This window comes from Eucyclogobius newberryi, unplaced genomic scaffold (genome assembly GCF_026437365.1).
Source record: "Eucyclogobius newberryi isolate DKJ021-1_F unplaced genomic scaffold, fEucNew1.0.hap1 SCAF_22, whole genome shotgun sequence".
NCBI lineage: Eukaryota > Metazoa > Chordata > Actinopteri > Gobiiformes > Gobiidae > Eucyclogobius > Eucyclogobius newberryi.
Window position 1 is genome coordinate 12,459,325 of NW_027315857.1, and position 12,290 is coordinate 12,471,614.

Consider the following 12,290-nt stretch of genomic DNA (forward strand, 5'->3'; position numbering starts at 1 on the left):
TTTGTGTGTGTGAGTTTGGCTTAATCCTGTCATAGTGTGGTTGGTATAATTACACGGCGGTGGACTTGCACACAGCTGACTTATCACTTTGGTCTGGCTGAGGTAAAATGTCTGTTTATTTGCAGGCTGCAAGAGGGATTTTTGCATGACACTGCATTTGTTCATAAACTACAGTCCTATAATACACAATGTTGAAAAGTACATTTATTTCAATATGTATATATATATCAGTATAATATATACATAGCATTCCATAGATTTACTTAGATTACACTTCGTTTTATGACTTTGATATCACACTAGTCACTGGGATACAGTATAATAGTTTTATCAGTCCAGAGCCTGGCGGAATGGAAAAGGCTGCATCAGGACGAGAAAAAACTGTTTTATGGTAGTGATAAATCATTAGTATGATTGTATGATTGTATTATTCATTTGCCTAGTTGTTTTAGTAACCAAGTAAGAGAAATGCTGATTTTGAGTGTGTAGAACTTTGTCCATTCAGTTTACACTGCTCCAGTTCATACTGGTCAGTGTCTCTCCATCTGCTTTCTTCATGTTCAGTCGAGCCTAAAAAGAGGGCCAATTAGAGGGGGTATATTTTAGGAAAGAGCAATAAAGCTGGTTTCCCCTGGTTCGCTCTGGATTGGATTGGTACGGTCCAAAATGGTCTCTACTGTCTTAAATTAACCGATCCTGAGAGGTTCTAACTTCAAAAGTGTTACAACTCTTTGTTTTGCCACAAAAGCTTAATAGTTACTTCTGGATTCTTTCTCTGCTGCTGCAGTTTGCATGAGAAAAGCCCCTATGCTGTGCCACTCCAACACAAAATGCTCCAACACTGGGTTGAATTCAATTAATTCAGATAATGTAGTAATCGAGGCCCTGGAAAACATTAAATAAGTCAATCCTTCAAGTGTAAAATGTTTCAAATAAATTAGGATCTTGCATATACTGTATGTTCAAATTTTTTCTTTTTTTTTTCTTCTGAAAATGACAAACTAATTTTCCCCCCAAATCTTATTAGATTATTATAAATAAATTATCGTAATGATTGATTTCAAGCATTTTTACCGTGCCCCCTTGTTAAACATCTTATCTTGTCTATATTTAACTTATGGCAGCCAGGAGTTGTCCTCTAATTGGAAAGTTAGGTAACAATTACCACGAATGCGCTCCCTGGCAACAAAAGATTATGGGCTTAACTTGAACCCTATGTTAACATGGACCAGTTTGAACTGTTTACTGTGTGAGCAGCTGTAGTGAGTACACATCGTCCACAGGGGGCGTACAGAACTTTAAGGCTTGTCTCAGCCATGGATCTATTAGCGTACTACAATCCTGTTAGACCTGGCTGTCTGGCTCCAGGTACAGCCTGAGGTCAGTGATTGACAGCGTTACTCACTGTCCCATAAAGGATAATCAGGGTTAGTGAATGACACCACAGAGGGGAAGTCATTTTGTTCTGGTGCCTGTCTGTGTCAAATAACACAAAGTGTACAAAGAAGGAACAATGTCTTTTAATATCAGTAGTTTTACTGCGGCAATTAAGTACAGTTACATTTTGAAATGAGCCAAGATAAAACAAAGAGGCTTTGCAGGCAGTATAGTATTTATGTCTAATTTTCTTGTTGTTTTCTACAAATCCCTCATAGAATCCATTCTCACATTCAATATTTGGTTCACTCAGTCTCACCCACAGCAATATTCTCAAGAAAATTAATATATTGAGCAGCAAAAAAAGTTCATAATGATTGTGGACTGAATGCAATATGATTATGACTTATTATTTGAATGTATACATCTAAACATGTTTACATTCAAATGTATTGCCGCTGCTGGTATAACATACATTGAACATAACAAAAGATACAAAAATGACAGATTAGTAGCTGTAGTTTCACAGTTTTTTCTCATTTGAAATCCCAATAATATGGTTGACTAAATCAATTATACCTTCACTGTCAAAAGGTAAATGGAATATGGGATTTTAGATTTGATAATGATGATGAATCACGTTATCTTGAGTCAGATTTCTTCACAGTCCACTTTCATCCTGCAATGGAACAAAGTCACATGTTATTGTATGTTTAAACAGAGTATATAGTCAATAGCTTACAACGCTGTTAATGGATCAGCATTCTGTTAAAGGCTCAAGGCCAGCTCATCACTATTAAACATTCACCTTATGTCAAAAGTGGTCTTTCAATCGACAACCTCAGCAAAGTGTTTTTAGGCCTGATTTGGTTCTTATGTAACGCTGTCGCTTATTGTTCTACCGGTTGCTCCATTGTGCCTGACATTACGCAGTGACTGAATGGGTTCACTCACTGTAGCGAGCGCAGCCATTTGGTGCAGCGCTCTTATCAATCCTATAATAACAAATCTGCCCACTTCCTTGCATTTACAATATCAACATAAGATCAAAGTGTTTTCCCTTTTCCTGTTTTGTAAGAACAATAAATACACTCAAATCACAGTAAAAACAAGTTTTTTCTTTCTTTCACAGAAATACTCCCTACAAAGACCATATACTGTTGGCCACTACGTTTGTCCCTTTACTGGTCTTGTATGATTGAAGTAAACATACATCAAAATCTACTTAAGTAAAATATTGAAGGGCATGTTTAGAATTGTACTTTTATAGTAAAAAGTTTAAATGTTTTGTGCAGATCTATGATAACTATTATAGAGTGAATTGTGTTGATCTCGATAAAGAATGGTCCTGATTTTTTGTCAAACTATTTCTCAATGCTTCTAGACTTTTTATTATATGTATATTTTGTTTGCACAAATCCAAGACTAGAACTCAAAACCTTTTTGCTGGATGTCACCATAAACTCTAGAGTAGAAAGTACTTCCTGCTTCCTGATTCCTGCTCTCAAATGTAATAAAAAGGTATTCTCTGTAAAATGTACTTAAGTAAAGTACAAATACCTACATTTTGTTTTGTTACTTTCCATCTCTGGTAATATGTGTATGGAAAGATTTAGTCACTAACCTCCTTTCGGTCTCTGCAGTCCCCGCAGATGCAGCCTATGCAGCCGTTTACGGTCTGGATGCCACAGAGCACCAGTTGCACAAATCCCATGGCGAGCATGATGGAGAAGAGGACCACGTGCCACATCACTATGTTTTTAGGGTGTGCACATTCACTCCACATCTCCTGGTTCACAAGGTAGCTGCCATTTCCCCTGTGAAGGTCAAAATGTATGACATAAGGTCATATAAGCACACTTTTGTTACAGACAGATATAAAGCAACATAGTAAATGCTGGGTGAATATATATCAGGACCTCAGTCATAATGATCCACTCACACACCAAATGAAACAACATAAGCAAGCTGGAGAAATGTCTTGCCTAAGGATACAAAACACTTGCACTTGTCTGAGCTGGGATTTAACATGTGGGTGTGTGTGGAATGCACCTCTAACCACTGAGCCACAGCTTTTGGTCCCAATTGTGTTGACTTTACCCAGTGAGAGAAATGCATATGCCAAAGCAGAACAACATTGTGCAATCAAAAGGGGAAATATAAGCTGTCAAGAGGAAGAAAACTCAATACTTTACTTTACAAAAACACCATGTGTAATAAGCAAATCAATTAAAATTGTCTTTGATCACTTCCCAAGATTTACATGTACCATTGTAACATTGTTAAATACATGTTTATATGGTAATGAACAACATATTGGAGGATTTCACGCCAACAAAGCCTAAATTGTTTTTAAAGCATCACAATGTATATAACTTGGTGTTATATATATAAAAAATAACCCGCAAAAAACGATAAAGTGCCATTTAAAAAAGTCTTCGGAAGCTTGAATTTTACTCTTTGTCTAGTAATGTAAGCCAAATGTATTTTACTGCAATCAACATATCCTTGATAAATTCTACTCGACATCATTTCCATCGATAATATCTATAGAAGATGGAAACGATAATAAAAATACTTCTTGAAACAGATATATGTTTTTGAATTTGAACTCTGCATGTATGACTTAGGGTGAACACAACACATGTATAGAAAGGAAGGGATAGAAATTGGAGGCTCGCACCCAGGAAATGTTATTTTATAGTTAATAACTGTTATAACATCATAAGATTTTCCGTTTTTATCAATCGTAACACAGAGAGAGAGAGAATGGAATAGCAATTCAACATTTTACCATAAATTAAATTCATGTGACACCAGTGAAAAAGTGGCATAAGAGGGACAGGGGCCTACATGGATGTGCAAGACAACCAGAAGAGGGACAGGTGGTACTACATTTAGAACTACATTTAGCTTTAGCTCTTGGTCTATACTCCCCTCTGGTGAGTTATTGTGTGTACTGCATCCTGTTGTACACAGTTTATCATCCTTGATAAGACCAGAAGCAGTGGGTTTATATTACTCACTCTCCAGTGTTTTCAAAGGGATAATCCCACTTCCCAGAAGCCAGTTGACACTTTGGCCCAATAACCATGGCTGCTGAGGCCACACTTAGGCAGTAGATAGATCCCAGCAGGCCAAAAGCCGAGCAGAACACAGAGTTGAGCATCTGGTGGAAGAAGAATAAACACAGGAGATTGGTGTTTTATTGGAGTAGACATATTTTGCTCTTTGTTGTTTGGATAAAGTGAGCTTCAATTCCTTTTATAAAACATTTTGGTGTATTTTTCCCATGTCATTCAAAATAATGATTAGAATAATTGAGCATTGTGTATTTATGATATTCACAGCAGCTGATCAACAACATCATTGAACTCAAATGTTCAGATTCACAACTCAGCCTCAACTATCTTGACTGTCCACCTGTCACTTAACATCAGTTGTCCAGTAATTTCAATTTACTCACACGGCAACGGTTCCCGCAGCAACCATATCCGCAGCAACCCTTGCCCCCGGCTCGGATTGCGGAACAGCTAGGGCACAGCATCTGGATAATGAAAAGCAAACACTCAAACATAGTGCGTGGGTTAAAAATAACTTTTTCTTTTTTACTTTTTCTATTTTTTGAAACACAAAACAAACATACAATAAACAAACACAAACACAACACACACACACACACACACACACACACACACACATGGAGGGAGGGGGAAGCGTTCTACTACATCCAGACACAAACAACATTATAAGTATTTATGTTTCTTATTATTAACACAAATAGCCAGTTTTAGTTTTTAAAGTCCATGTTGAATTCCGGTTAGGCCTCGTCTTCCTTATCTCTTTTTCAAATATTTGTGAATTCTAGGTCTGAAGAGTAATAAAATAATAAATAATGAAATGATAAGACTTCTGGACTCTTATCATGTCCGTGTCACGCACAAACAAGATTAAATATTTAATAATAGTATATTTTCCAACTGCCAACTCATGACTGCAGAGTATAGCCATATATTTATAGACAATAGAAGCTTTTCAGTAGTTGGCAACTTATCAGTTGCCATGTTACTAAGGAAGAGTTTAAACACAGTAACAATAGTGATTCATAATAATCAATGAATCATATATACATCTAATCAAATATATACATTGCATGTCTTATTATGTGACATATTTTGAAAGACTAAATATGTTCTACTTTTGTTCTGTGATGTTACACGCATCAAATAAAACTGAGCACATTAAGTAAATGTTGATATTTGAAAAAACATATATTTCAGGGTTTTTATAAAATATAAACTGATAATATCTGAAAACTCCTCCAATTATTATTTCATAGTATTATTTCAAATGGTGATGGTATACTCACAAAAAGTCCACCCCCGAGCAGACCCCCCATGAGCCAGACTTGCAGTGAGACCTGGTCGGTGTCGAGCTGCTCTCCATTGGGGAAGAACAGCAGCACATTGGAGATGATACAAATGAAGGCTGAAGGTAGAAGGATCAGTCCAATTAGACGCGCACACTTCCCTGTACAACACATGGTGGTTTGTTCTCCTCAAACTCCAAACTAAATCCTTTAGTTGACAGGTATGGGAATCAGTGAGGAGTGGTGCAGATAGTGCAGTGGTTCAGCTTTAAGTCCTGCTGTAAACGCCCGGAAACTAAGCTTCTTTCAGGAAGGACTGTATGAACAAAGGCCAAGCGACGATGTGGCTATCGGGAAGAAGGACGTCACCATTATTAGTATTTTATGACTTCAATAAATCACCTTTGTTAGATGGCGAGACAAAAAATACGTTACGTCCCAAGCACACTAAAGTACAAAATATCCATGTTCATCTGGCCAGTGAAGGTCTTTGTCACAGAGGTAAATGCCCTTTGATTCTTGCTGATAATAATGACAGCTGCCTTTATCTCAAACATCAGCAAACATGATACAAGAAAGGATTTGGACCTTATTTACACAAAAACTGACTCATGTATGGGGAACGGTTTTGTTGTGGTGTATTACAGCGATTACCAGCGGGTGTGAACAGATGTACAGTGTGAAGAAAATCTCATTTGGCCACACAAATAATCGAAAGGTCTGCAGTCCGATCCCAGCTCCAAGGTTATACTTTTCCCTATCTACCAACCACCACCACCACCACCAAGCACTGGTGAAGGATGAAGGGACAGTGGAACAAACTGTAAATCATCTTTGAGCATCTTGGAAAGTGATATGTAAGATTAAAAAAAAGAAAATGATAATAAGGTATTAAGCTCAGATCGTTATCACTATTCCCTTGTTGGGAAATGGGAGGTTTTGTCTATAGGAGTTTTTGTTTATAAGAGTTCTTCTATTGTTATCTGTTATTTTCCTCTGTATCTACCTGCGTTGCAACAATGAAATTTCCCCATGTGTGGACAATAAAGGATTATCTTATGTCTTATGTCTTAATTTCTGGCAATTTTCTACTTAAGCTTAAACACTCCTAAACTTAAACATTCACATTTCACATACCAAAAATATTTAAGAGACCAATAACTTTCATAAGTGAGTGTGGCCTTTTGATTTCAGCTTTTGGATTTGTGTGTTTCAATTTGTTTAAGAAGAACTGGGGGGAAAGGATACTGATGATGACAATGTACTTTTATGAATATAGCCATTGCAAAATATAAGAATTAAATTAATTGCCATTTTCGTATTATAGTCTACATTTGTGTCATGAAAACCAAAAATAATATGTTAAAACATTTTAATCTAAAGTTGGAATCAATGTGAAGTGACATAAATTGTAAACAGTCTTTGCAAAAGTTTTAATAATAGCGCACATCCATGTAAGTCACCCAGCTGGTCTCGACAGGCGGCTCACAAAGGTTGGTGACGCTAAAGGTCAACCAGCCAATAACGTGAAGGTAAACAAAAGTGGCTCGCTGCGGTCAGCACGCTGCTCGTGGTCAGCTTGCTTGGACTGGAGGTCTCTACTTCAAACCTCGGAAAGTCAAACTTGGTCCGGTCCACGCGTGAGAGCCCAGCATGACAGGCGAGTCCCGTAATTCATATGAACCCGCTTTCAGTTTGAGAATATGAACGATACATTAGCTATGATGGTCGTCAAAGTAGCATCGGCATTGTACTTATCGCTGTACCTAATTATGTGTTCTGAGTTTATTGCAGATCAAATAAAAGAGCTCGTTCTGAAGTGCCAAGAGGCAAGAAGTATGGCATACTGCCCATACAGCAAGTTCCCTGTCGGTGCTGCGTTATTAACAGCAGATGGCGCTATAATCACAGGTATAGATCATTATAGCCACGTCTGTGTGTGTCTATATTTCAGGATTTATTTATTTTTTCCCCCAGCTAATCAAATATAGCCTGCCTTAAGATATTTTCTTTTCTTTCACATATTACTGCTTAGGACCACCATGAAAAGACACAAAATGAGTCTGTATTTTAGGGTTAATAAATGGCTATAGAACACGATGTGCATATGCGTAATTATTTGTTTTTACTAAATTGAATGTGTTTTAGGTTGTAATGTGGAGAACGCCTCTTTCGGCTTAACAGTGTGTGCAGAGCGGACAGCCATCCAGAGAGCAGTGGCAGAAGGACACAGACAGTTCACAGCAATAGCTGTGACATGGTGAGGATGTTAATAGTAGCAATACATTGACAATCATCACAGAATGGGCACTGGGCACAATGTTTTTACCATCTTGTATTCAGTGATATCAAGGACAGCTTTGTTGGGCCCTGTGGAGCATGTCGCCAGGTTCTCATGGAGGTAATCAAGAGATCATTCTTAAATTATAGTCAATGTTGTTTTCACTCAGAAAGCCTAATTTGTTTTTTCATTCACATTTTTATTCTCAGTTTGGATCAGAATGGGCTGTGTATCTGACCAAACCAGATGGCTCATACAAAGAAACTACCCTCAATGAGCTTCTGCCTTATGCATTTTCTCCTGCTCACCTTGGAAAGAAATAATGCACTCATAAATGTGTCTTGATATGCATGTTTTGTAAATGTAACTTTCAATGCCACTATTTACTTATGCTTAATTGATAGTTCTAAACTAGACTACTTACATATAGTATGCTTGATATCATGTAATAAAAGTGAGACCAGATAAAAGTTGCTTGTAAGCTTTTTTAATGTTCATTAATGAATTAATGAATTAACGAATTAATCAATTAATCAATACATTTATATGATTTGATTCCACAATAACAATTCGTTGCATTTTACTTCATAAACAAAGTTAAGGTGTATCATGTAAATTTGTCTTCTTCTTCTTTGTTGTTTTATGGCAGTTGGTATCAAAGTGTTACCACCATCCACTATAGTTCTACGCCTTTATGTTGAGTTTAGACTTTATTATTGAGTTTAGACTTTATTCTTTAGTCTTTATTTTAAGTGTTAGAGTGAAAGAATAGTGAAACAGAATATTCGCGTAAGAAGGCGCAAATAGTCACGTGCCCTAAAGTGGGCGTGTCTGGGCTGTATTTCCGGAAACATGGAGGCTGTGGTGAGCGATGTTGTCGCCCCCGAGGATCTTCTCGTAAGTATTTTCTTGTAATACGTTTAATATAGTCAATATCACATACTTTTATCAACGTATATATAATTGTGTGATCTGTAGTTTAAGAAATATTGTGTAACCTGGACTATCAATTTCCTTGTACAGATTAAAGCTAGCTCATGCTAGTTGTTGCTTTCAACTACGTCTTTGATTTTGCTGTGTTGTCTCATGGTTGAAATCAGATTGATTGTATTGTGATTGTTAGTTTTATGGTTAGGTTTTGTGGTGCCTTCGTCTTACACGATTGACCTTTGTTTTTGCCAGAAATTTGAGAAGAAGTACAACAATGAGCTGCTGAAAGGAGCAGTGTCCAAAGAGACCAAATTTGAGTACGCGTGGTGCTTGATTAGGAGCAAATACACGGATGACATCAGAAAGGGAACTGTGCTCTTGGAGGGTGAGTTCATGACAATTATTTGATATAGGAAAACCACATTTCTTTTTGGCCATTTGATCACATTTTATTTTGCAATATACTTTTTTCTGATAAATACGTGGTCAAAAGTCCGACAAAAATAACCAGGCTATTTACACTTTAAATTAAAACCTTATCAGGCAGTGTTTGCTACTAGTGTCACCATGGTAACAGTGAATCTAGGCTAGATTCTCTGAGATGTGACACTTCAAACTCAAGCGTTTTGTTTTTTTCATATTGTAAGTAATATAAAAAAAAAAGTGTTTTTATTTTGTTTATGAGAGCAGTGCCTTTGTTCTAACCCTAACAACTCTTTGTTTTTCTGCTTAGAACTTGTTCAGAAATCATCCAAGGATGACTCCAGGGACTTCCTGTTTTACCTGGCAGTGGCCTTCTACAGACTCAAAGTAAGTCCCACATTTGCGCCATTGTCTACGTGACTTGAAACAGATGGGTTTAATTATTAGATTCACCCTAATTAATAGTAAAGCTGTTATCCTTGTTAGGTAACATTTCCTTTCATTGATTGCATCCATTTGTCTTTCTTCCTCTCCTAGGAATATGAGCGTGCGCTGAAATACATCCGGACCCTTCTGAAGAATGAGCCTGGAAATAAGCAGGCTCTTGATCTGGAAAAGCTCATTGAAAAAGCTTTAAAGAAAGGTATAGTTGAAGCAGTGGAAGTTAAATTCACTTAACTTTTTATGAAATAATTTTGACTATAATGGGGTACTATTTATTTTACTGCCCTTCTTCAGATGGACTGGTGGGAATGGCAATTGTCGGTGGGATCGGACTGGGCGTGGCTGGTTTGGCAGGCCTCATTGGGCTGGCGGTGTCAAAAGGAGCGGCCAAATCGTAACATGGAGCTTGGGTTGGAGTGTCTCATTTTTGCTGGACTGACACACTGATTGACTCCTTCCTGCTACGTATAAAATAACCTGAAGAGAAAGTTTGATGTGGTTTACTACTACTGCACCCTAATGATAAACATCGTATTGTGGGGCCAGGAGTGTCTATAATCAACATATATTACAAGTTACGTTAATCATTTTGCACATGTTACATTTACGTACAAAAGGAGTGGTACAGCCTGCTTTATTTAATGATGATTTGCATGCATCGTTAACATTTAGTTTGATAACCTGTGTAGAAAACAAGGTGGTTGTAGAATGTGATGTTTGCAGAGTCATAGTAAGTGCAATGGAGAGTATAAATATTGCATAATCTTGAATGTGTCGTTTAATTTTCTGAAATGTACTTAAATTAACATTGTTATCTGCCCCATCTAATTTAGTTAATGTTTATTTACAGAAAACTAATAAATCTGCTGTGCCATAAGTTAAGATTATAACTACCTGTGTACTTTTTATTTGCACATTATTGGACATTTGGAAATGATAACGAAACATGTTTAGGTAAAACTATAAAACAACACTAGCGCTTTTGTCGGGCTCGAACAAGGAGGGTTTTGTTGAATCAAGGCCTTTGTTTCCACCCTGTCTAATACACCCACATTCAAGTTATATCAATTTATTTCCAGTTGTGTGTTGTCGGTTCAGAAATGGAATTGCATGCAATGTTTTATGCTGAACAGATGGAAAGAAGGGAAGTGAAGAGGTTTGTGTTGACTGTTAATGCAAAATTAGGAAGATGCAAGGTGTCTTTTGAGTTTGATGTTGGAGACAAAATAAGTCAAACAAAAAGAAGTGCCACTTTTATATAATAATACATTTCATATGACTCAAAGTCACTTTACATTTGAGCAGGAAAACTGTTCCTCCTTATTTGAAAAGGCTTTGAAATTCCCATGACATATTTTGCCTTGGCACTCAAAAGACAATAGTGGCAGATTCCTAGAGATTACATTGTGGCTGTACATAAAAACATCTGGCTTGTTTATGGAATCTGTGCCAGCAATGACCAAGTCCTACGCTTGTTCTCTATTGTGTTGAGGAACATCAACTATTTGTTTAACGGCAAAGCAATCCAAAAGCTGTAAAACCCAGCAGCGATCTAAAAGGAAGTCTAGTCAACATCTATGTTTAAATCTCCGGGTGCTATAACATTGCGGATGTTGTGGAGAAGGTAGAAAGGAGGTTTGGGTCTGGTACGGGCGATAAATATGGGGACTTGAGGGTCAGGAGTTTACATTTGAAAGTCCAGCATTCAATTGATGACAGATAACAACAGATTTAAGCAAGTCAAGATTGTGCCTTGAGCGGGACCCCTGCCACAAGTGAAGCTTTTTAATTTTGCATCCATGACATGCCATTTTAAATTATGATGTCTTTGGTACATAGTATTGAGTTAGCTTAAATAAATATAATTATGGTGTGATGTTTCAGTGCCGATGTACATGATGTTTTTATGTGTTACTCAATGGAAATACACTAGGCCTTATCAATTTGTGGCCTATTTATGGATACACGTTTATGGCACTTTGATTTGGATATTAATGACTGGTCCATTATTGTGTTGATGGTTAATGACAGATTAGGAAGACGTAAGGAGCTTTTGATCTTAAGGTTGTTGACTTTTAAGAACGTCAATCGAAAAGCTTGATTTAAGATTCAGCACAGACCATTTCCAGGAGCCAAATATTTTTAACATGCATTTCTGATGGAAGCTTTGCCACTTGCTTGTCTCCATGAACATGCTTTGCTAGAATGTTCCACAATAAGCCACGCCAAGCTACAGGTCAGATCCATGGCAACCCTTCTCGCTGTAAGATTGTTTTTCAATAAACATACCATACCATATTCAGTCACAGATTTTTTTTTAATCATTAATGAAGTTTATTTTGCCTACTTATATAAAAATGTGTTTGGCCTATTTTAACGGCTCTTGAGATTGAGGATGTTCTAGTTTTGACACCAGCAGTGAATCGAGTGCTGTGTTTTACAATAGGAAGGCTTAAGGAGGCTATC

General features: G+C 37.1%; 4 protein-coding genes across 4 annotated transcripts in view; 2 read left to right on the forward strand and 2 right to left on the reverse strand.

The window, feature by feature from the left end:
• sat2a.1 (spermidine/spermine N1-acetyltransferase family member 2a, tandem duplicate 1) overlaps positions 1-12,290 on the reverse strand; it is a 90,380-nt gene that overhangs the window by 1,494 nt on the left and 76,596 nt on the right. The gene's annotated exons all lie outside the window — the stretch shown is intronic.
• tm4sf5 (transmembrane 4 L six family member 5) lies at positions 1,499-6,088 on the reverse strand. Its single transcript, XM_072459110.1, has 5 exons — positions 5,747-6,088; positions 4,844-4,924; positions 4,404-4,546; positions 3,002-3,194; positions 1,499-2,056 (listed from the first exon to the last, which is right to left on the reverse strand). Exons 1-5 carry the CDS (start codon positions 5,918-5,920, stop codon positions 2,039-2,041), a joined length of 609 nt encoding a protein of 202 aa, XP_072315211.1. The 5' UTR covers positions 5,921-6,088; the 3' UTR covers positions 1,499-2,038.
• Positions 7,451-8,475, forward strand: LOC140371885 (cytidine deaminase). Its single transcript, XM_072459111.1, has 4 exons — positions 7,451-7,657; positions 7,895-8,006; positions 8,090-8,147; positions 8,237-8,475. Exons 1-4 carry the CDS (start codon positions 7,468-7,470, stop codon positions 8,348-8,350), a joined length of 474 nt encoding a protein of 157 aa, XP_072315212.1. The 5' UTR covers positions 7,451-7,467; the 3' UTR covers positions 8,351-8,475.
• Positions 8,827-10,714, forward strand: fis1 (fission, mitochondrial 1). The gene is made up of 5 exons (XM_072459028.1): positions 8,827-8,924; positions 9,210-9,342; positions 9,691-9,767; positions 9,918-10,023; positions 10,119-10,714. The coding sequence occupies exons 1-5, from the start codon at positions 8,880-8,882 to the stop codon at positions 10,220-10,222; spliced, it is 465 nt and encodes a 154-aa protein (XP_072315129.1). The 5' UTR covers positions 8,827-8,879; the 3' UTR covers positions 10,223-10,714.

Excerpts from the sequence above, each read along its gene's own strand:
- LOC140371885 (XM_072459111.1), top strand. The coding sequence starts at position 7,468 with ATGATGGTCGTCAAAGTAGCATCGGCATTGTACTTATCGCTGTACCTA. Across the intron at positions 8,007-8,089 it reads ACAGCAATAGCTGTGACATG|TGATATCAAGGACAGCTTTG; the intron begins GTGAGGATGTTA and ends TCTTGTATTCAG. Across the intron at positions 8,148-8,236 it reads GTCGCCAGGTTCTCATGGAG|TTTGGATCAGAATGGGCTGT; the intron begins GTAATCAAGAGA and ends TTTTATTCTCAG.
- tm4sf5 (XM_072459110.1), bottom strand. The coding sequence starts at position 5,920 with ATGTGTTGTACAGGGAAGTGTGCGCGTCTAATTGGACTGATCCTTCTA. Across the intron at positions 4,925-5,746 it reads TGCTCGGGGGTGGACTTTTT|ATGCTGTGCCCTAGCTGTTC; the intron begins GTGAGTATACCA and ends TTCATTATCCAG. Across the intron at positions 3,195-4,403 it reads CCCTTTGAAAACACTGGAGA|GGGAAATGGCAGCTACCTTG; the intron begins GTGAGTAATATA and ends TGACCTTCACAG.
- fis1 (XM_072459028.1), top strand. The coding sequence starts at position 8,880 with ATGGAGGCTGTGGTGAGCGATGTTGTCGCCCCCGAGGATCTTCTC. Across the intron at positions 8,925-9,209 it reads TCGCCCCCGAGGATCTTCTC|AAATTTGAGAAGAAGTACAA; the intron begins GTAAGTATTTTC and ends TGTTTTTGCCAG. Across the intron at positions 9,343-9,690 it reads GGGAACTGTGCTCTTGGAGG|AACTTGTTCAGAAATCATCC; the intron begins GTGAGTTCATGA and ends TTTTCTGCTTAG.